Source organism: Tachypleus tridentatus, unplaced genomic scaffold (genome assembly GCF_004210375.1).
Source record: "Tachypleus tridentatus isolate NWPU-2018 unplaced genomic scaffold, ASM421037v1 Hic_cluster_2, whole genome shotgun sequence".
Classification (NCBI taxonomy): domain Eukaryota; kingdom Metazoa; phylum Arthropoda; class Merostomata; order Xiphosura; family Limulidae; genus Tachypleus; species Tachypleus tridentatus.
In genome coordinates this window covers 49859126-49882739 of record NW_027467782.1, presented here as the reverse complement: position 1 = coordinate 49882739, position 23614 = coordinate 49859126, and the positions used below count along the sequence as shown (strand labels likewise).

Below are 23614 nucleotides of genomic sequence, written 5' to 3'. Positions count from 1 at the left end.
TACTGTTGAATGACAGTGTGTAGTACAAGTATATATCTGCTGTTGAACGACAGTGTGAAGTACAAGTATATATCTGCTGTTGAATGATAGTTTAGTACAAGTATATATCTACTGTTGAATGATAGTTTAGTACAAGTATATATCTACTGTTGAACAACAGTGTGTAGTACAAGTATATATCTGCTGTTGAACAACAGTGTGTAGTACAAGTATATATCTGCTGTTGAATCACAGTGTGTAGTACAAGTATATATCTACTGTTGAATGATAGTTTAGTACAAGTATATATCTGCTGTTGAATGATAGTTTAGTACAAGTATATATCTACTGTTGAACAACTGTGTGTAGTACAAGTATATATCTGCTGTTGAACGACAGTGTGTAGTACAAGTATATATCTACTGTTGAATGATAGTTTAGTACAAGTATATATCTGCTGTTGAATGATCGTTTAGTACAAGTATATATCTACTGTTGAATGATCGTTTAGTACAAGTATATATCTGCTGCTGAATGATAGTTTAGTACAAGTATATATCTACTGTTGAATGATAGTTTAGTACAAGTATATATCTGCTGTTGAATGATAGTTTAGTACAAGTATATATCTACTGTTGAACGACAGTGTGTAGTACAAGTATATATCTGCTGTTGAACGACAGTGTGTAGCACAAGTATATATCTACTGTTGAATCACAGTGTGTAGTACAAGTATATATCTACTGTTGAATCACAGTGTGTAGTACAAGTATATATCTGCTGTTGAATCACAGTGTGTAGTACAAGTATATATCTACTGTTGAATCACAGTGTGAAGTACAAGTATATATCTGCTGTTGAATCACAGTGTGTAGTACAAGTATATATCTACTGTTGAATCACAGTGTGAAGTACAAGTATATATCTGCTGTTGAATCACAGTGTGTAGTACAAGTATATATCTACTGTTGAATCACAGTGTGAAGTACAAGTATATATCTGCTGTTGAATGATAGTTTAGTACAAGTATATATCTACTGTTGAATGATAGTTTAGTACAAGTATATATCTGCTGTTGAATGATAGTTTAGTACAAGTATATATCTACTGTTGAATGATAGTATGTAGTACAAGTATATATCTACTGTTGAATGACAGTGTGTAGTACAAGTATATATCTGCTGTTGAACGACAGTGTGTAGTACAAGTATATATCTGCTGTTGAACGACAGTGTGTAGCACAAGTATATATCTGCTGTTGAATGATAGTTTAGTACAAGTATATATCTACTGTTGAATCACAGTGTGTAGTACAAGTATATATCTACTGTTGAATCACAGTGTGTAGTACAAGTATATATCTACTGTTGAACGACAGTGTGTAGTACAAGTATATATCTGCTGTTGAACGACAGTGTGTAGTACAAGTATATATCTGCTGTTGAACGACAGTGTGTAGCACAAGTATATATCTGCTGTTGAATGATAGTTTAGTACAAGTATATATCTACTGTTGAATGATAGTTTAGTACAAGTATATATCTACTGTTGAATCACAGTGTGTAGTACAAGTATATATCTACTGTTGAACGACAGTGTGTAGTACAAGTATATATCTGCTGTTGAACGACAGTGTGTAGTACAAGTATATATCTGCTGTTGAACGACAGTGTGTAGCACAAGTATATATCTGCTGTTGAATGATAGTTTAGTACAAGTATATATCTGCTGTTGAACGACAGTGTGTAGTACAAGTATATATCTACTGTTGAATGATAGTTTAGTACAAGTATATATCTACTGTTGAATGATAGTTTAGTACAAGTATATATCTACTGTTGAATGATAGTTTAGTACAAGTATATATCTGCTGTTGAATGATAGTTTAGTACAAGTATATATCTACTGTTGAATCACAGTGTGTAGTACAAGTATATATCTGCTGTTGAACGACAGTGTGTAGTACAAGTATATATCTGCTGTTGAACGACAGTGTGTAGTACAAGTATATATCTACTGTTGAATGATAGTTTAGTACAAGTATATATCTACTGTTGAATGATAGTTTAGTACAAGTATATATCTACTGTTGAATGATAGTTTAGTACAAGTATATATCTGCTGTTGAATGATAGTTTAGTACAAGTATATATCTACTGTTGAATCACAGTGTGTAGTACAAGTATATATCTGCTGTTGAACGACAGTGTGTAGTACAAGTATATATCTGCTGTTGAACGACAGTGTGTAGTACAAGTATATATCTACTGTTGAATGATAGTTTAGTACAAGTATATATCTACTGTTGAATGATAGTTTAGTACAAGTATATATCTGCTGTTGAATCACAGTGTGTAGTACAAGTGTATATCTGCTGTTGAATCACAGTGTGTAGTACAAGTATATATCTGCTGTTGAACGACAGTGTGTAGTACAAGTATATATCTGCTGTTGAACGACAGTGTGTAGTACAAGTACATGTCTACTGTTGAATCACAGTGTGTAGTACAAGTATATATCTGCTGTTGAACGAGTGTGTAGTACAAGTATATATCTGCTGTTGAACGACAGTGTGTAGTACAAGTACATGTCTACTGTTGAATTACACTGCAGTACAAGTATTGTATGTACTGTATATGAATGTAGTTCAAGGTTCTTGTAACTTTGTAGGACTATGTAATTAGAAATGATTTTAATATTATTAACACTTTCTTACATTTTTACATATTTCTTGTTGCTTCTTGGAAAGGAATTATCGGAGTAGTTTATAAAGTTTTCGTACATTTGTTTCACTAAGAACCAAAGTGTTAGTACATTAATGTCTTTAACTGTCATGAACCATACATTAATGTCTTTAACTGTCATGAACCATACATTAATGTCTTTAACTGTCATGAACCATACATTAATGTCTTTAACTGTCATAGTTGAGAAAGGTAGTGATACTGAGTTGTTCTTTTTGTCCACTAGCAAACAGTTGATAAGAGTTAAGAAAGCATTATTTATTGTAATAACTGTGAATTGTTCTAACAGAAGCAGAAAGACATTGAAATTGAATTGTTAATTTTAAATATTTCAGCTATTAGGAATAAAATTAAAATATAAAAACTAGGACTATTTGTTTAATGATACTTATTACTTATGTAAATTAATTGTAGAGTACCTGAACTCTGACACGTGCTTCAAATTTTGTCCTACATTTACTAATACTCGTTTTGACTGTAAAAATAATCAAATATCTTGTACAAATAATTTTCAATATTTTATTTATTACTTTGTGTGTTATGTTTATTTATTTCTGTATATATATCAAAACCACTATGTGTTGTTAATGCCAAACTGCTGAAACAAGTCTCTTGTTGAGTTGAACTTTTTATAAATTGTATTGTATTAGTAAGTGTTGGTGTTTAGAACAAGCTGTTTCAGGTTTTGAGAAAATATAGGTGTTGTCAAATTTTGAATTAATATTTGTGAATGTTGGATTTCAAAAACTGGGTGTCAAAGTGCTTTAGTAGTTACAGTGCTTGGTTCTCGTGTGGATATCTAAATTAAACTCCCAGCCGAGTCAGGATTTTGAAGAGTGTGTAATTTACAAAATGTGTGTTTTGAAATTGTTTTAAATACTGTGTTTTGTTTCTTTACATTGGCAGGCTGAGGGAATTTTGACTGAAGAAACACAAAATTCATTCGTATGTGTTCAAGGTAAAGTAGAATGTTTTTGGGGTTTATAAATTTGTATTTGATATTTGTGTCAAATCTAGTGAGGCTGTCCACTGCTATCCCTAACTTTAAAATACTGACCAGAGGGGAAGGCAGTGAGTCAGTAGCACTATACTACCCACTAATCACTTCATTGTTGGGAGTATGTAATATTTTGTTCTCACATATGGCCTCAAATAGAACATTTAATATTAAAAAGAATAGTGTAAATATTAAGTGGAAGGAATTAGTGCAACATAATAAATAGTTCTTTGTTTTGGTTTTGTCATAAAAATAAAAATTAAACCGTCCCTAAAGTCTGAAATGTCATAAGCACTAAGTAGTTAGATATTGCTTCTTCAGGTAAACAACCAAATAAGAAACAAACGAATTCAATCATTTATAAATTGACAATTTTTAGAAATTTTTCATTACTATTGTTATAATACAAAATACCAATTTTCATTATGACGATTCATAAAAAATTAAGAACATGACTTGTTTATAAATGTTGCATAAAAAACATGAATGATTCTTAGTGAAACTAAACCTAAACTTGAAAAATGGTCTTAGAATTTAACAACAATTGTTTTTTAAATTTTGTTTAAAACACAAAACCATATTTTTACACAAGATCTTTTTAATAATGTGAAATAAGAATGTGATTTGATTGTGAGAAGATAACAATTAGTTTTGGTTATTATCGTATATCCTATTTTATGAAAGCACAGTGAATATAGTTTAACAATGACTTGTCATATTGCACATCTGAGCTTGGTTAAAATATATAAAACTCATCAGTTATAACCTCTGATTTCTGATATCCACTGACAGAATGTTACACTATTTATATTTTAATATGAAATATTTCTACAGCTTCTCCATTAGTTAGTTTCATTTTTTATATATAGTATTTTGAGTGTTGAGTTATGTTTTGAAAAACATTTTAAATTTTTAAGTTCTATTATTTAACTTAAATTACTGTTTGTTGTCTAGATTATCCCAATCGAATCTTTATGACGGAGTATGAACTGCTGTTATCTGATAATGCAGTGAATGACTCTGGCCGTGCTCATGTGACTGTTACTGGTTTGTTAGTTTTTAAATGATTTCTTTTCTCTGTGGTTGTTCGGTTTATATTTAGCTTCTTCTTAAGTTTTTCGTTATTTTTTCTTGTGTGCTATTATAATTTAGCTGTCTTATTTAACACTCACGTTTTTTATTCTTGTTTTCCTCTTTAGAAACTTGTATATTCTTAGATCTCATGTGAGGCATTTTTGTTTCATGTAAACAGTTTTAACATGAGTAAATATTGTTAAATTTACAATAATTATAAGTGCAACAATGTTCTTTTTTGGAAACTTAGAATTGTTGAAAATGTTTTTGAAATATGTTTTATTGTTGTTGTAGAGTCAATGGATTGTTATATTTTTTAACAGGTGACATCATGAGTTCTATTATTGATAGTTTGAGCCGTCTTATCCGGTTACCTACAGGATGCGGAGAACAAAATATGGTCAAATTTGTTCCCAACATTTTTGTTTTGCAGTATCTCACAGTGACTGGTAACCTGAAGAAAGATGTTCAAGACAAGCTCCTAGAAAACCTCAAGACTGGTAAGTAAAAATATTTTCAATGAACTGTTTGAACAAGTAGTTCCCCTTTTATTCGTTGAAAGAAACTGGCTGTTGTGACAATTTTGTGAAACAGTTTCTAACATAATTACGGTTCCAGGATTGTACAAATGTCGACTTTCAGATTGTAAACATGTTATTCCAGAATAGATGAATAATAATAATAATAGATGAATAATCAGATTTTTGTGACCAAGATTAGCATCAGAAACAAATTCTAAATTAAACTTGGTATAGTTTTACCCTAAAATACTTCAACTTATACATAAAAGTAATAGATACCAATATGAATACAGCCAATTTTTCAGAAGTGTTTTGATTGACAGTATAAAACTACTAATATTTTCTTTGAAGTCTTTCTTTGTTCACTGGATGTTATTTGTGTAACAAAAGTACAAAAGAAGCTTTTGTTTCTTGAAGATACAGTTGCAGCTGAAAAGATACAAAGAATGAAACTTTCAAGGCTTTGAGTTTTTAAATCCATCTGCACAGGTGGAGGTTAAAGTGCACGTGCCATGACCTTTTACAGAATGTTGCTCAACATACTTATTAGATGCATCAGCTGTTCAGTTTTTAACCTACACTGCCAATTTAGTGGTTTTGTGGTAAAGTAAATATCAGATTTGAATTACAGGGATAACGTAAAAACATTTTATTCTCTGTCCAAGGACGATCTTCCACTTCAACTTGTCAGGTTCTAAGTCAAACTGATCTTGTCAATACGCAGACATTATTTCTTGAGTACTAATAATCTTGTAACATCTGATTTTTTTAAAAAATAAAACAGACATGTAATAAAACCATGGCAATGTTTGTGTAGATACATAACAATGACACAGAATTGGTATCAACATTTTCTTATACTTCTTAGTTGGTCCAAGAGAGCACGCACTAATTATTAACTAAAAGAAAGTGTAGCCTTTGGTTAAGTGTGTCAAGTTTGTCTTTTTCTGGTCGATTCGGCCCGGCACGACCAGATGGGTTAAGGTGTTCAACTCGTAATCTGAGGGTTGCTGGTTCAAGTCTCCGTTGCACCAAATATTTTTGCCCTTTCAGCTGTGGGGTTGTTATATGTGATGGTCAATCCCACTGTTTATTGGTAAAAGATCAGTTCAAGAGTTGGCAGTGGGCGGTGATGACTAGCTACCTTCCCTCTAATCTTACACTGCTAAATTAGGGACGGTTAGTGCAAATAGCCCTTGTATAGCTTTGCACGAAATTCAAAAACAAACAAGTAATTCTGGTCGATTCAGTGTGTGACGTTTGAAAGGTGATAAAGAACTCTTAGTTTAGACAGTTACGTTTAATAAATTCGTTCATGTGTTAAACACACACATCCTTGAAAGAAAACACAGGATGTACAAAAAAAGTCAAGAACTGGTGATTGAATGTTCTTGGATCTGCCTGACAGAATTATTAAAATTTATTCTGTTTATATTAATTGTAGTCTTTTAGCTTTTCTTGATGTCACTAGAAACTAATAATTCTTTTTTGTTAAGTCTTTAGACCTAAAATTAAGTTGGAGATGTATTTTTGTTGATTTTACTTTTATTTTAAAACATTTTATTCAAAAGTGAAAGCAAAAAAAAAAGGTTACCTCTGGTATTACATTAACAATAAGTATTTGTGATTTTTATTTTCAGGTATATGTGCATAAAATCACCATAAAATGATTTTGTAAATTTGTGAAAATGGCAAAAATTGCCACAAGACAAAATTACCTCACAAGGAAATCGAAATACGTTTTAGATATTTAGTAAAACTAAAGGATGAGATTGGTGTTACAGTTGGTAAATTATATACGATGTAATTAGACCATAATTTTCAAATTTGGTCTTATTCTTAATAAACGGGTAATTTAACTTGAAATATCTTTTACTAAATATTATGACTAATTCTCTGACAGTTTCTAACTGATGTTAGAGAGAATTTAGTATTCTTGAGTACACAAGATGGTCCTTTTAATGTCCTCTAGTTAACATTATGGACCCTTTGATGTTCTCTAGCTAACATTATGGACCACTGATGTCTTCTAGCTGACAAATTGTCTGGAATCTTAACTTTTCCATCAACATTTGATTTTTACTTGTAGATATATGAGTAACAACAAGTTTCTTCATGATATTTTCAGGATACCTTCAAGAACTTAAGTACCGTCATTCAGACTTTTCCTACAGTGTATTTGGTGAGAAGGACCCAGTGGGAAGCTTGTGGCTTACAGCGTTTGTAGTAAAATCCTTCTCACATGCTAGTCAGTATATCTTTGTGGATGAAAATAACATAAAACTTGGTATTTCCTGGATTGTTAGGAAACAACAGCAGAATGGTTGTTTCCCTCGAGTAGGAAAGCTGCTCAACTCTGCCATGCAGGTACTAATACAGGAAAATTTTTTAAACTTACGTTTACCTTCCAAAATAATTACTTTTTTACATAAATGTTTTGTCTTTGAAAATGATATTATCTTTATTTTCTTCTAAATCTGTCACTGAATATGTGGATGTTGTATGATGTGATCTTGGATGTTATATGATGTGATCTTGGATGTTATATGATGTGATCTTGGATGTTGTATGATGTGATCTTGGATGTTGTATGATGTGATCTTGGATGTTATATGTTGTGATCTATTTGGCTCCTCTGTCCATTTTATTAATTGTTACATTTCTTGAAACATGTGAATGAATTAATTAGAATGTTAGTATGGAGCATTTCTATTTGTGTTGCTTACAAATAATCTTAGGGTAGGTTTTGAAAGTCATCTCATCACTTAGTACAGAAATGTTCAGTTCTCACCAACAAGTCATCACTTAGTAAAAAGATGTACTGTCCTCACTACAAGATGTGAATTGGTACAGAGATGTACAGTCCTCACTATAAGACATAAATTGGTACAGAGATGTACAGTCATCACTATAAGACATAAATTAGTACAGAGATGTACAGTCTTTGTCAACAAAATTACCAGTTAGTAAACAGTACTCAGTACTCTAAGATAATTAGTTAGCACAGAGATATTTGTCATCATCAGTGATGTTATTACCAGTACTGAGATTTTTGGTCGCACTAGTAAAATAAAATTCCCTGTGATTTAGTTTTAAAATATAAATTGTTTCTTTACTATTGTATATAATCATAAATATATTTTTTATTGTTCAGGAAGTATTTATATTGTAATTAAAATGAAGTTTTGAACATTTGACGTTGATAGGTTTTTTTTGTTTTCCGAACTCTAATGATAAACACATTTTGTCATAAGGGTGGCCTTCAAACTGATGATGCTACACCTGCACCCCTTACATCATACGTGCTGATATCACTTCTTGAAGCAGGATATCAAAATGACACTGTTATCAAGGCTGGGCTTCAGTGTTTGGAGGCCAAATCAGATCCAAGCATGTACTCTAAAGCTTTGTTTTCATATGCTGCGGCATTAGCAGGCAGCCCTCTTGCACAGGGGTTCGTTACAGATCTTGAAGGACGAGCAATTAAAGAAGGTAGGACAATGTTTGGTAACAAGAGTTAAAACTCCTTAAGATTTGTTGTTTTAATGTCAGCCTTAAACATGTATTGGAAAAGTTTTATTAGTTTGGGATATGTCAATGTATCCAGACTTTTAGTATGTATAAACAATTCAAGTATTGTAATTGTTTAGTTATAAAATGTGAAGTTTGTGTGTTAGTAGATACGCATATATATATGAGTGTGTGTGTGTGAGTCTGTTTGTACATTACAGACAGTAAAATGTACTGGAGGAAGGAAGATACAAAGCTGTCTCAGTCAACCCTTGTTGAGCTGGCAAGTTATGTTTTACTAACTTACTTGAAACTCGGTGGAACCGAGAACTTCAAAAAAGCTTCTTCTCTGGTACAATGGCTGATGGATAATCGAAACCCATATGGTGGCTTTTTTTCTACTCAGGTGAGTGTTTCCTTTAAGGAAGGTTGCTTGTTGTATTCATGGAGCTTCTAAATAAATTAGTATGCCAGGAACATTGTTGAGAAGATACACTGTGGATCAGTGGGACCTCATTATTAAGTGCATCAATACGTCAGAAACATTTTGAAATAGATTTGGAAAGGTTTGTCTGAAATATGTGTTTGTTTATTTAAAGAATAAGTTGAATGTAAACTTCCTGCACGTAAAGTCCAATAATTACTGTAGCCATTTCATATTGTTATGCTACCATTATCCACTGTTGTACTGTCAGTCCTTTGTTTATTGTTTTAGTATTTTCTTTATCCACTGTATAAACGTGCTTCAGTTTACTGTTGTTGTACTGTACTTATCCATTGTTACAGTAGGTTGTCCACCATGGGCATTCATTGTTATATTAAAAAGTATCCTAGTTAATTATTGTTATACTGTACTTATCCATTGTTGCAGTATGTTGTTTACGCTCAGCATTTTTTCATTATCCATTGTTATATCAAAAAGTATCCTTGTTAATTATTGTCGTACTGTACTTATCCATTGTTGCAATAGGTTGTCCACTGTCAGCATTTTTTCATTATTCATTGTTATATCAAAAAGTATCCTTGTTAATTATTGTTGTACTGTACTTATCCATTGTTGCAGTAGGTTGTCTACTGTCAGCATTTTTCATTATTCATTGTTATATCAAAAAGTATCCTTGTTAATTATTGTTGTACTGTACTTATCCATTGTTGCAGTAGGTTGACTACTGTTGGCATTCTTTCATTATCCATTGTTGCAATAGGTTGTCTACTGTCAGCATTTTTTCATTATTCATTGTTATATCAAAAAGTATCCTTGTTAATTATTGTTGTACTGTACTTATCCATTGTTGCAATAGGTTGTCCACTGTCGGCATTCTTTCATTATCCATTGTTATGTTAAAAAGTATCTTAGTTAATTATTGTTGAACTGTACTTATCCATAGTTGCAATAGGTTGTCCACTGTCGGCATTCTTTCATTATCCATTGTTATATTACAAAATATCCTAGTTAATTATTGTTGTACTGTACTTATCCATTGTTGCAATAGGTTGTCTACTGTCAGCATTTTTTCATTATTCATTGTTATATCAAAAAGTATCCTAGTTAATTATTGTTGTACTGTACTTATCCATTGTTGCAGTAGGTTGACTACTGTTGGCATTCTTTCATTATCCATTGTTGCAATAGGTTGTCTACTGTCAGCATTTTTTCATTATTCATTGTTATATCAAAAGTATCCTTGTTAATTATTGTTGTACTGTACTTATCCATTGTTGCAATAGGTTGTCCACTGTCGGCATTCTATCATTATCCATTGTTATGTTAAAAAGTATCTTAGTTAATTATTGTTGAACTGTACTTATCCATTGTTGCAATAGGTTGTCCACTGTCGGCATTCTTTTCATTATCCATTGTTATATTACAAAATATCCTAGTTAATTATTGTTGTACTGTACTTATCCATTGTTGCAATAGGTTGTCTACTGTCAGCATTTTTAATTATTCATTGTTATATCAAAAGTATCCTTGTTAATTATTGTTGTACTGTACTTATCCATTGTTGCAGTAGGTTGTCTACTGTCGGCATTTTCTCATTATTCATTGTTATATCAAAAAGTATCCTTGTTAATTATTGTTGTACTGCACTTATCCATTGTTGCAGTAGGTTGTCTACTGTCAGCATTTTTTCATTATTCATTGTTATATCAAAAAGTATCCTTGTTAATTATTGTTGTACTGTACTTATCCATTGTTGCAGTAGGTTGTCTACTGTCAGCATTTTTTCATTATTCATTGTTATATCAAAAAGTATCCTTGTTAATTATTGTTGTACTGTACTCTTCCATTGTTGCAGTAGGTTGTTTATGCTCGGCATTTTTTCATTATTCATTGTTATGTCAAAATTATCTTGTTAATTATTGTTGTACTGTACTTATCCATTGTTGCAGTAGGTTGTCTACTGTCAGCATTTTTCATTATTCATTGTTATATCAAAAAGTATCCTAGTTAATTATTGTTGTACTGTACTTATCCATTGTTGCAGTAGGTTGTCTACTGTCAACATTTTTCATTATTCATTGTTATATCAAAAAGTATCCTTGTTAATTATTGTACTGTACTTATCCATTGTTGCAGTAGGTTGTCTACTGTCGGCATTTTTTCATTATTCATTGTTATATCAAAAAGTATCCTTGTTAATTATTGTTGTACTGTACTTATCCATTGTTGCAGTAGGTTGACTACTATCGGCATTTTTCATTATTCATTGTTATATCAAAAGTATCTTAGTTAATTATTGTTGTACTGCACTTATCCATTGTTGCAGTAGGTTGTCTACTGTCAGCATTTTTTCATTATCCATTGTTGCAATAGGTTGTCTACTGTCAGCATTTTTCATTATTCATTGTTATATCAAAAAGTATCCTTGTTAATTATTGTTGTACTGTACTTATCCATTGTTGCAATAGGTTGTCCACTGTCGGCATTCTTTCATTATCCATTGTTATGTTAAAAAGTATCTTAGTTAATTATTGTTGAACTGTACTTATCCATTGTTGCAATAGGTTGTTCACTGTCGGCATTCTTTCATTATCCATTGTTATATTACAAAATATCCTAGTTAATTATTGTTGTACTGTACTTATCCATTGTTGCAATAGGTTGTCTACTGTCAGCATTTTTTAATTATTCATTGTTATATCAAAAAGTATCCTTGTTAATTATTGTTGTACTGTACTTATCCATTGTTGCAGTAGGTTGTCTACTGTTGGCATTTTCTCATTATTCATTGTTATATCAAAAAGTATCCTTGTTAATTATTGTTGTACTGCACTTATCCATTGTTGCAGTAGGTTGTCTACTGTCAGCATTTTTTCATTATTCATTGTTATATCAAAAAGTATCCTTGTTAATTATTGTTGTACTGTACTTATCCATTGTTGCAATAGGTTGTCCACTGTCGGCATTCTTTCATTATCCATTGTTATGTTAAAAAGTATCTTAGTTAATTATTGTTGAACTGTACTTATCCATAGTTGCAATAGGTTGTCCACTGTCGGCATTCTTTCATTATCCATTGTTATATTACAAAATATCCTAGTTAATTATTGTTGTACTGTACTTATCCATTGTTGCAGTAGGTTGACTACTGTTGGCATTCTTTCATTATCCATTGTTGCAATAGGTTGTCTACTGTCAGCATTTTTTCATTATTCATTGTTATATCAAAAAGTATCCTTGTTAATTATTGTTGTACTGTACTTATCCATTGTTGCAATAGGTTGTCCACTGTCGGCATTCTATCATTATCCATTGTTATGTTAAAAAGTATCTTAGTTAATTATTGTTGAACTGTACTTATCCATTGTTGCAATAGGTTGTTCACTGTCGGCATTCTTTCATTATCCATTGTTATATTACAAAATATCCTAGTTAATTATTGTTGTACTGTACTTATCCATTGTTGCAATAGGTTGTCTACTGTCAGCATTTTTTAATTATTCATTGTTATATCAAAAAGTATCCTTGTTAATTATTGTTGTACTGTACTTATCCATTGTTGCAGTAGGTTGTCTACTGTCGGCATTTTCTCATTATTCATTGTTATATCAAAAAGTATCCTTGTTAATTATTGTTGTACTGCACTTATCCATTGTTGCAGTAGGTTGTCTACTGTCAGCATTTTTCATTATTCATTGTTATATCAAAAGTATCCTTGTTAATTATTGTTGTACTGTACTTATCCATTGTTGCAGTAGGTTGTCTACTGTCAGCATTTTTTCATTATTCATTGTTATATCAAAAAGTATCCTTGTTAATTATTGTTGTACTGTACTCTTCCATTGTTGCAGTAGGTTGTTTATGCTCGGCATTTTTTCATTATTCATTGTTATGTCAAAAATTATCTTGTTAATTATTGTTGTACTGTACTTATCCATTGTTGCAGTAGGTTGTCTACTGTCAGCATTTTTTCATTATTCATTGTTATATCAAAAAGTATCCTAGTTAATTATTGTTGTACTGTACTTATCCATTGTTGCAGTAGGTTGTCTACTGTCAACATTTTTCATTATTCATTGTTATATCAAAAAGTATCCTTGTTAATTATTGTACTGTACTTATCCATTGTTGCAGTAGGTTGTCTACTGTCGGCATTTTTTCATTATTCATTGTTATATCAAAAAGTATCCTTGTTAATTATTGTTGTACTGTACTTATCCATTGTTGCAGTAGGTTGACTACTATCGGCATTTTTTCATTATTCATTGTTATATCAAAAAGTATCTTAGTTAATTATTGTTGTACTGCACTTATCCATTGTTGCAGTAGGTTGTCTACTGTCAGCATTTTTTCATTATCCATTGTTGCAATAGGTTGTCTACTGTCAGCATTTTTTCATTATTCATTGTTATATCAAAAAGTATCCTTGTTAATTATTGTTGTACTGTACTTATCCATTGTTGCAATAGGTTGTCCACTGTCGGCATTCTTTCATTATCCATTGTTATGTTAAAAAGTATCTTAGTTAATTATTGTTGAACTGTACTTATCCATTGTTGCAATAGGTTGTTCACTGTCGGCATTCTTTCATTATCCATTGTTATATTACAAAATATCCTAGTTAATTATTGTTGTACTGTACTTATCCATTGTTGCAATAGGTTGTCTACTGTCAGCATTTTTTAATTATTCATTGTTATATCAAAAAGTATCCTTGTTAATTATTGTTGTACTGTACTTATCCATTGTTGCAGTAGGTTGTCTACTGTTGGCATTTTCTCATTATTCATTGTTATATCAAAAAGTATCCTTGTTAATTATTGTTGTACTGCACTTATCCATTGTTGCAGTAGGTTGTCTACTGTCAGCATTTTTTCATTATTCATTGTTATATCAAAAAGTATCCTTGTTAATTATTGTTGTACTGTACTTATCCATTGTTGCAGTAGGTTGTCTACTGTCAGCATTTTTTCATTATTCATTGTTATATCAAAAAGTATCTTAGTTAATTATTGTTGTACTGCACTTATCCATTGTTGCAGTAGGTTGTCTACTGTCAGCATTTTTTCATTATCCATTGTTGCAATAGGTTGTCTACTGTCAGCATTTTTTCATTATTCATTGTTATATCAAAAAGTATCCTTGTTAATTATTGTTGTACTGTACTTATCCATTGTTGCAATAGGTTGTCCACTGTCGGCATTCTTTCATTATCCATTGTTATGTTAAAAAGTATCTTAGTTAATTATTGTTGAACTGTACTTATCCATTGTTGCAATAGGTTGTTCACTGTCGGCATTCTTTCATTATCCATTGTTATATTACAAAATATCCTAGTTAATTATTGTTGTACTGTACTTATCCATTGTTGCAATAGGTTGTCTACTGTCAGCATTTTTAATTATTCATTGTTATATCAAAAGTATCCTTGTTAATTATTGTTGTACTGTACTTATCCATTGTTGCAGTAGGTTGTCTACTGTTGGCATTTTCTCATTATTCATTGTTATATCAAAAAGTATCCTTGTTAATTATTGTTGTACTGCACTTATCCATTGTTGCAGTAGGTTGTCTACTGTCAGCATTTTTTCATTATTCATTGTTATATCAAAAAGTATCCTTGTTAATTATTGTTGTACTGTACTTATCCATTGTTGCAGTAGGTTGTCTACTGTCAGCATTTTTTCATTATTCATTGTTATATCAAAAAGTATCCTTGTTAATTATTGTTGTACTGTACTCTTCCATTGTTGCAGTAGGTTGTTTATGCTCGGCATTTTTTCATTATTCATTGTTATGTCAAAAATTATCTTGTTAATTATTGTTGTACTGTACTTATCCATTGTTGCAGTAGGTTGTCTACTGTCAGCATTTTTTCATTATTCATTGTTATATCAAAAAGTATCCTAGTTAATTATTGTTGTACTGTACTTATCCATTGTTGCAGTAGGTTGTCTACTGTCAACATTTTTCATTATTCATTGTTATATCAAAAAGTATCCTTGTTAATTATTGTACTGTACTTATCCATTGTTGCAGTAGGTTGTCTACTGTCGGCATTTTTTCATTATTCATTGTTATATCAAAAAGTATCCTTGTTAATTATTGTTGTACTGTACTTATCCATTGTTGCAGTAGGTTGACTACTGTCGGCATTTTTTCATTATTCATTGTTATATCAAAAAGTATCTTAGTTAATTATTGTTGTACTGCACTTATCCATTGTTGCAGTAGGTTGTCTACTGTCAGCATTTTTTCATTATTCATTGTTATATCAAAAAGTATCCTTGTTAATTATTGTTGTACTGTACTTATCCATTGTTGCAGTAGGTTGTTTACGTTCGGCATTTTTTCATTATTCATTGTTATATCAAAAAGTATCCTTGTTAATTATTGGAATATTCTTTACTTACTCATACAGAAATACCTCAGCTTCTTGTCACAGTTTTATTATTCGTTAATGCTTGTGAACATACACTTGTTTATTATAATTCGTTGTTACATGTTGTTGTACATTTATATCTCTTCATTAATTTTTCAAGTTTGAAATTTTACAGTTAAGTAAAAGTTTTTCCATAATAAAGTTTCACTGCTTATTGTTCTGTGGTAGGACACTGTGATAGCTCTCCAGGCTCTCTCTCAGTACGCTGCACTAATCAGTCGTGAGAAGGTGGTTCTGACAGTCACTCTAAAAGGGGATAACCTTCAGGATACCTTTTTGGTGGACGAAACTAACAAACTTGTTCAACAAAGCACGTACGTAAGCACCATACCTAACCTGTTGGAAGTCGAAGCTACTGGCTCGGGCTGTGTGTTTATACAGGTATGTATTTCACATATTTACTTGCCATTATACTATAATTAACATAAAATGAACCATACTAGTTGTGATTTTATCACTTGTATATTCCATATAAGATGTTAAAAGTGTAGAACTCTGAGATTTTCATTTTGGTACAAAGATAACATTTTATTTATCTGAAATATGCTTTAAGCACAAACCTGTTCTACAAGAATAATTATGTGAAAGATTAAACGTATAAAACATAATGAATCTAATTGTGGCAGAGTTAATAACTTTTTCATGCAACTTGAAATCATTATTAATGTAATGGAGCATAAGATATGGGAATTTATTTCTTTAAGGCAATTCTACGATACAATATACCCCCTTCAAAAACAAGCAAGGACTTCCAACTGGCAGTACAAAGTAATAAAATTGACAGCTTTGGCAGAAGTATCAATATTACATCCTGTGTCAGGTAAATTTTTGTATGTAACAAGATATTATAGCCAGTTGATTTATATATTTCTAATGCGTTAAGTATTTGAAGAAATAGAACAAATCATAAATACAAATTACATCTTACATAAGGTTAGACATGCTTTGTGAAAGACAGGTACAGTGTTTAAGTAAACTTAACTCTACTACATGTTCTTCTAAAGGTAATTATAAAGTTCCCACTAGTAACTGATTCTAAGAATCAGTTGTTTTCCAGGTATCTAAACAATACATTTAAGTTATTCATAGGACCATGGTTAGAGAGCCATATTAGATGTTTAGATAAACTGTAGTTAGGGCTATGTTAGATGGTTGTGTATACTTTAGTTAGGGCTCTGTTAGAGGGTTGTGTAAACTTTATTTAGGGCTCTGTTAGATGGTTATGTAAACTCTAGTTAGGGCTCTGTTAGATGGTTGTGTAAACTCTAATTAGGGCTCTGTTAAATGGTTCTGTAAACTCTAATTAGGGCTCTGTTAGATGGTTGTGTAAACTTTAGTTAGGGCTCTGTTAGATGGTTGTGTAAACTCTAGTTAGGGCTCTGTTAGATGGTTGTGTAAAGTCTAGTTAGGGCTCTCTTAGATGGTTGTGTAAACTCTAGTTAGGGCTCTGTTAGATGTTTGTGTAAACTCTAGTTAGGGCTCTGTGAGATGGTTATATAACCTTTGCTTACATATTGAGTCGGTAAACTAATGAGGATATATGAAATGGTTAAACTGTATATTAAAAGTTTAAAAATCTATACTTGAGACCATATTAAATAAAGAATTAATGGTGAATTCCTTGTGGACCAAAGTGGTTTTATAAATACACGTAACTTTTCAATGCACCAAATGTCATGTGAGTCCATAAATTTGCTTTATTAACTTATGATTTAGATAAAAAATAAAAATATTGTAAGTATTTTAATTAATCCCCCTTCATCTTATTTCTTGGGTTTCGTATCTTTGTGTTTTTCTTAAGTTGTAGATTGATTATAGGAATAATTTATCCCAAACAGCAACTAATACATTTGTATTAATTAGATACACTGGGAAAGGGAAGGAGTCAAATATGGCTATCCTGGAGATTAAAATGCTGTCAGGGTATGAGGTTGATGAACCATTTCTTCAAGAGGTAAGACTGTTAAAAAACAACCTAAACCCCCTCTTTAGTTTCTGCTGTTTGGGCTAATTATCGTATTATTTGGAGCATGTTCACTAGTTAGGCATTCTGAAGTAGTTAATTTACAGACTTGAGAAAACCTGATGCCAGTTTTTATTTCTATGGAGTATTGAGCATGACATACTAAATCAATTTTAAATATGCAAATCAGAAGATTATGTGAAAATCATAGCCAGAATAAAGTTGTGCATGTATCGAACTGTATTTTGATGATGTTTGGTAATTTGATGTTACTGCTAATTGGTTGCTTCTTGTAAGAGTATTTAACAACACTTTCCCAATGGAAAATATTCATATACTTGGAGCACAAAGATGTGTTCAGATCAGGTGGATTTATGGTTCTGTAAGAGGGGATGTACCTTATTCTTAATGGTATTGGAAATATAAATAAATATGGATCAAACTGGGGTACCAAGATTGTTTAGAAAGGGACTTGAAGCAATCTGTCAGGGTAAAAAAAGTAACAGGTGAGAATCACAGACATAAAGGTCAGTGGACATGTACGTGCTATAGACAACAGTACGTAACATAATAAAGAAAGATGTCAGTTAGGGAAGACAAAGGTCAGTGACTATGTATGTGCTATAGACAACAGTACGTAACATAATAAAGAAAGATGTCCGTTAGGGAAGACAAAGGTCAGTGGCTATGTATGTGTTATAGACAACAGTACATAACATAATAAAGAAAGATGTCAGTTAGGGAAGACAAAGGTCAGTGGCTATGTATGTGTTATAGACAACAGTACATAACATAATAAAGAAAGATGTCAGTTAGGGAAGACAAAGGTCAGTGACTATGTATGTGCTATAGACAACAGTACGTAACATAATAAAGAAAGATGTCCGTTAGGGAAGACAAAGGTCAGTGGCTATGTATGTGTTATAGACAACAGTACATAACATAATAAAGAAAGATGTCAGTTAGGGAAGACAAAGGTCAGTGACTATGTATGTGCTATAGACAACAGTACGTAACATAATAAAGAAAGATGTCCGTTAGGGAAGACAAAGGTCAGTGACTATGTATGTGCTATAGACAACAGTACATAACATAATAAAGAAAGATGTCCGTTAGGGAAGACAAAGGTCAGTGGCTATGTATGTGTTATAGACAACAGTACATAACATAATAAAGAAAGATGTCAGTTAGGGAAGACAAAGGTCAGTGACTATGTATGTGCTATAGACAACAGTGCGTAACATAACAAAAGAAAGATGTCCGTTAGGGAAGACAAAGGTCAGTGGCTATGTATGTGTTATAGACAACAGTACATAACATAATAAAGAAAGATGTCCGTTAGGGAAGACAAAGGTCAGTGGCTATGTATGTGTTATAGACAACAGTACATAACATAATAAAGAAAGACGTCAGTTAGGGAAGACAAAGGTCAGTGGCTATGTATGTGTTATAGACAACAGTACATAACATAATAAAGAAAGATGTCAGTTAGGGAAGACAAAGGTCAGTGGCCATGTACGTGCTATAGACAACAGTACATAACATAATAAAGAAAGATGTCAGTTAGAGAAGACAAAGTCAGTGGTATGTATGTGTTATAGACAACAGTATGTAACATAAAGAAAGATGTCAGTTAGGGAAGACAAAGGTCAGTGGCTATGTATGTGTTATAGACAACAGTACGTAACATAATAAAGAAAGATGTCAGTTAGGGAAGACAAAGGTCAGTAGCTATGTATGTGTTATAGACAACAGTACATAACATAATAAAGAAAGATGTCAGTTAGGGAAGACAAAGGTCAGTAGCTATGTATGTGTTATAGACAACAGTACATAACATAATAAAAGAAAGATGTCAGTTAGGAAAACAAAGGTCAGTGGCTATGTATGTGTTATAGACAACAGCAACGTAACATAACAAAGAAAGATGTCAATTAGGGAAGACAAAGGTCAGTGGCTATGTATGTGTTATAGACAACAGCAACGTAACATAAAAGAAAGATGTCAGTTAGGGAAGACAAAAGCAGTGGCTATGTATGTGTTATAGACAACAGTATGTAACATAATAAAGATGTCAGTTAGGGAAGACAAAGGTCAGTGGCTATGTATGTGTTATAGACAACAGTACGTAACATAAAGAAAGATGTCAGTTAGGGAAGACAAAGATCAGTGGCTATGTATGTGTTATAGACAACAGTATGGAACATAATAAAGAAAGATGTCAGTTAGGGAAGACAAAGATCAGTGGCTATGTATGTGTTATAGACAACAGTACGTAACATAATAAAGAAAGATGTCAGTTAGGGAAGACAAAGGTCAGTGCCTATGTATGTGTTATAGACAACAGTACATAACATAATAAAAAAAGATGTCAGTTAGGGAAGACAAAGGTCAGTGGCTATGTATGTGTTATAGACAACAGTATGTAACATAATAAAGAAAAATGTCAGTTAGGGAAGACAAAGGTCAGTGGCTATGTATGTGTTATAGACAACAGTACGTAACATAATAAAGAAAGATGTCAGTTAGGGAAGACAAAGGTCAGTGGCTATGTATGTGTTATAGACAACAGTATGTAACATAATAAAGAAAGATGTCAGTTAGGGAAGACAAAGGTCAGTGGCTATATATGTGTTATAGACAACAGTACGTAACATAATAAAGAAAGATGTCATTTGGGAAACAAGGTCAATAGGGTATAAGTTCATGATGTCAAGAAACTTACTTGAAGTAAAAATATATCTCAGGATGGCTGATATGAGTATTAACACTTTTACTAATGAAGCAGAGAACAACATTTTGACCTTCTTTGGTCATCTTCAGGTCAAAACGTTGTTCTCTGTTTTTTTAGTAAAAGTGTTAATACCCATACCAGCCGTTCTGATATATAAGGGTACATCATGACATTCCAATAATGTTTTCAGTTACAGCACGTTTCAATTTCTGTATGATTATACTGTTGAAACAACTGCTGGTGTGCATTTGGCATAACAGCATCATGAGGGAGGCTTCTTGAACAGATGCGTGGTTATTACTTAGATGCATAACTGTCAGATAGAACATAAGAGAATTTCATGGTATGGTATTTAACACTGTGGTGTAGACCCAAAAATCATATTAATATAAAATATTTGAACTTTGTGTTAATATGATTTTGTAAAGTTTCTATGATATCTCAAAATAAAACCCAACTATTGCAATATCTGTTTTTTGCAACAATAGAAACTGTATTGATTATATTTTAAGGCATAGAAAGTAGTGTGTTAAAAAGAAAAATGGATGTTAGAACTTGGTTTAAACTACCTAATTAATATCTCTCTAATTATATCAGTGTACCTCAGGCATAAAGTTAATTGTTCACTCAGTGTTAAACATGTTAATTTTGAATATTATGTTTTTCAGCTGGTCAGAAGTGGAAGTATCTCTTCTTTGAAAAGAGTTGAGACAGAGGCTAAACAAGCAAATTTCTACTTTTCAGAGGTCAGTGTTTCAAACTGTTGACAGATTCCTCACTGAGCTGCAAATTATTATTCTATCTTCATAGTTTATAACTAAAAGATAAGTGTACATGCAAAAACAATGTTACATTTTTATGGCAGGAAAAAGTAAATTCAATTTTAACAATTGGAACACCATCATGACTATATTACTTTGAGTTGTTGCTGTTATGAGCATATCCCACTTAAGCCTAGTGTTTGAGAGATGACAGTTACTATTATGAATACCACAGACTGGAAATACTTAAGTCTGATACTTCAGGTAATGACATTGTTTTAGTTTTCAATAAGCGAGTGTTTTGTCGACGTTATAGTTTCATTCATAGTTTTTATTCTCTATATATTTTACAAATAGTGAAAAATAACAGTCTGCTATTACCTAACTCTTTTTGGATTTTTAGTGTTTTGTTTGATAGCTAAACACAGTTTTGAAATATATCAAGCTGTGTGAGGATGTGGTTTGGTAGCTTAAAACCCCACGTAATGACTACGTTTAGTGGTGGTTAGGGTTTGCAGTCTGAGGGTTGTGAGTTCGAATTCCTGTCACCAAACATGCACTTCCTGTGTGGTACCAAATAAGCCAGTCACCTGGTTGTAAAAACTCCTTGGCTTACAAAATACTGGCCTACCCTAAACTAGTTTGGATTAAGTTCATACACAAAGAAAGAGGAAAGAACTGTGGAAAGTTTACGTGTCTGGAAAGATTACATGTTTGGAAAGTAATATTTCAAGTTAATCATTATTTATGTGTGTGATATTATTTTGTATTGTATTCTATACACTGGAAATTTGTTTTCAGAGGAAAGAGATTATATGATGTTTTTTTTTAGCTTACTAATGAAGTGACATGTCTGAGGTTCTTGGCTCATCAAACCATACCTGTCGAGAACATTCAACCAGCAACTGCTCGAGTCTACGATTACTATGAAAAAGGTGAGGAAAAGAGATGAAGAAATTCATTTTAAAATAATTTCTTACACATGTGTTAAGCTGGTAGCTATGACACTTTTTTCTGTGTATTAATAATCGTTAATAATAATAAACATAGGGTTTGCATAGGTCCTTAAAGCTGTGGAAATTTTCAGTTCCAGTGAAGAATTACACACGATATATTTTAAAATAAAACATCTGGATATCAGACTGGAGTTTGTTTACATTTTGCATCCCAGGAGACCCAAGTCTGTTGCAATTTCTGCTGGTGGTAATTTGAAGGTACAAAATACAAGTTTATATCTTTGTGACAGAGTCCTGAATTTTTTTGTAAAATTTGCATTAAACCTGAAAACCGTTTGTTATACCAAATGTTGAAATAAGCTACAAGGGTCAAGTGGCAAATGTAACGATAATGTTGGAGGACTGTTTATTACACAACCTATTGTCTTATTGTAGTTAAGACTGAATTACAAAATTACAATATAATCTTTAACCAACAAATTTAAAAATACAAGTTTATGCTGATGTTATTTATTTATATCTCAACTTTAAAATTCCTGGAGATGTTTGATAATCTTGCATCTACACTTTAATTTTATTACGTGGTTTAAAATGTACGTATCTTAACACTAAATGTTAGCTCTCATAATCATGAGAAAACATTATTTGTTCGTATCATATTAGAAGAAGTGACTTCAAATATTTTGTTCTTGTTATGTTTGTAATCTCTCTTATGATTACGTTATTAATTATAATTTCAGAAAAATCAGTGGAAGATACTTACACCATTGGTGAATGTTTAGAAGAGTGAGCTTCTTCGTGTGTTTCACAGTCCTTTGTTTCTGTAGAGCTGTTTTTTTTTTAGTTTTTGGTGGATGTTGTTTGTAATATTGATAGAATCACTTACGGCTATTACTTAGGTGTCAAACTGTGTACTTGAGATTACAGTAAAAACTTAAAAATGCTCATTTTGTTTGGAGTGTTGTTGTTTTTTTATTATTTTCCAAAAGGAGAAAGATAAACACCTGTAAAAAAAAAGTTTTAAAATTTTAAACTGAAACTTTTGGTAATTTGATTATGAAACAGTGATAGAAATATTGGTGTGTATTATTTCTACTACTGTGGAAGTTTCCTTAATTATGTTGAACGTAATTTCAGTTACCCATCTGCCCAACTGCTTGTTGTTTTTGTAAGAAATACTAACAAAAAAAACTGTCTTTAAACATTGACTATATAATATGTTATCATGTTTTATGCAGGACAGCTGACATAAGGGTGATACATTAATTTGTTTTTGTTTTAAAGCACAAAGCTACACAACAACTATCTGACCTCAATCCACAGTAGGGAATCAAACTTCAGATTTTAACGTTTTAAGTCTATGAACTCACCAATTACTCACCAGGAGACAATATATTACTATTTGTGAGAATTAAGACAGAATTAATCATCTTAAATTTGTATAAATTATATTCCAATCTTACCTCAAAGATATTGTAAAGAATTAAA

General features: G+C 31.6%; 1 protein-coding gene across 1 annotated transcript in view; it reads left to right on the top strand.

The window, feature by feature from the left end:
* LOC143242312 (alpha-2-macroglobulin-like protein 1) overlaps positions 1 to 23073 on the top strand; it is a 77690-nt gene extending 54617 nt beyond the window's left edge. The window contains exons 21-32 of the mRNA XM_076485673.1: positions 3630 to 3681; positions 4675 to 4767; positions 5118 to 5294; positions 7444 to 7682; positions 8570 to 8807; positions 9047 to 9231; positions 15881 to 16093; positions 16417 to 16532; positions 17576 to 17666; positions 21078 to 21155; positions 22003 to 22105; positions 22867 to 23073. Coding sequence (XP_076341788.1) covers positions 3630 to 3681; positions 4675 to 4767; positions 5118 to 5294; positions 7444 to 7682; positions 8570 to 8807; positions 9047 to 9231; positions 15881 to 16093; positions 16417 to 16532; positions 17576 to 17666; positions 21078 to 21155; positions 22003 to 22105; positions 22867 to 22916 — 1635 coding nt within the window. The 3' untranslated portion in view covers positions 22917 to 23073. The remainder of the gene's footprint in view (positions 1 to 3629; positions 3682 to 4674; positions 4768 to 5117; positions 5295 to 7443; positions 7683 to 8569; positions 8808 to 9046; positions 9232 to 15880; positions 16094 to 16416; positions 16533 to 17575; positions 17667 to 21077; positions 21156 to 22002; positions 22106 to 22866) is intronic.
* The last annotated feature ends 541 nt before the right edge of the window (positions 23074 to 23614 follow it).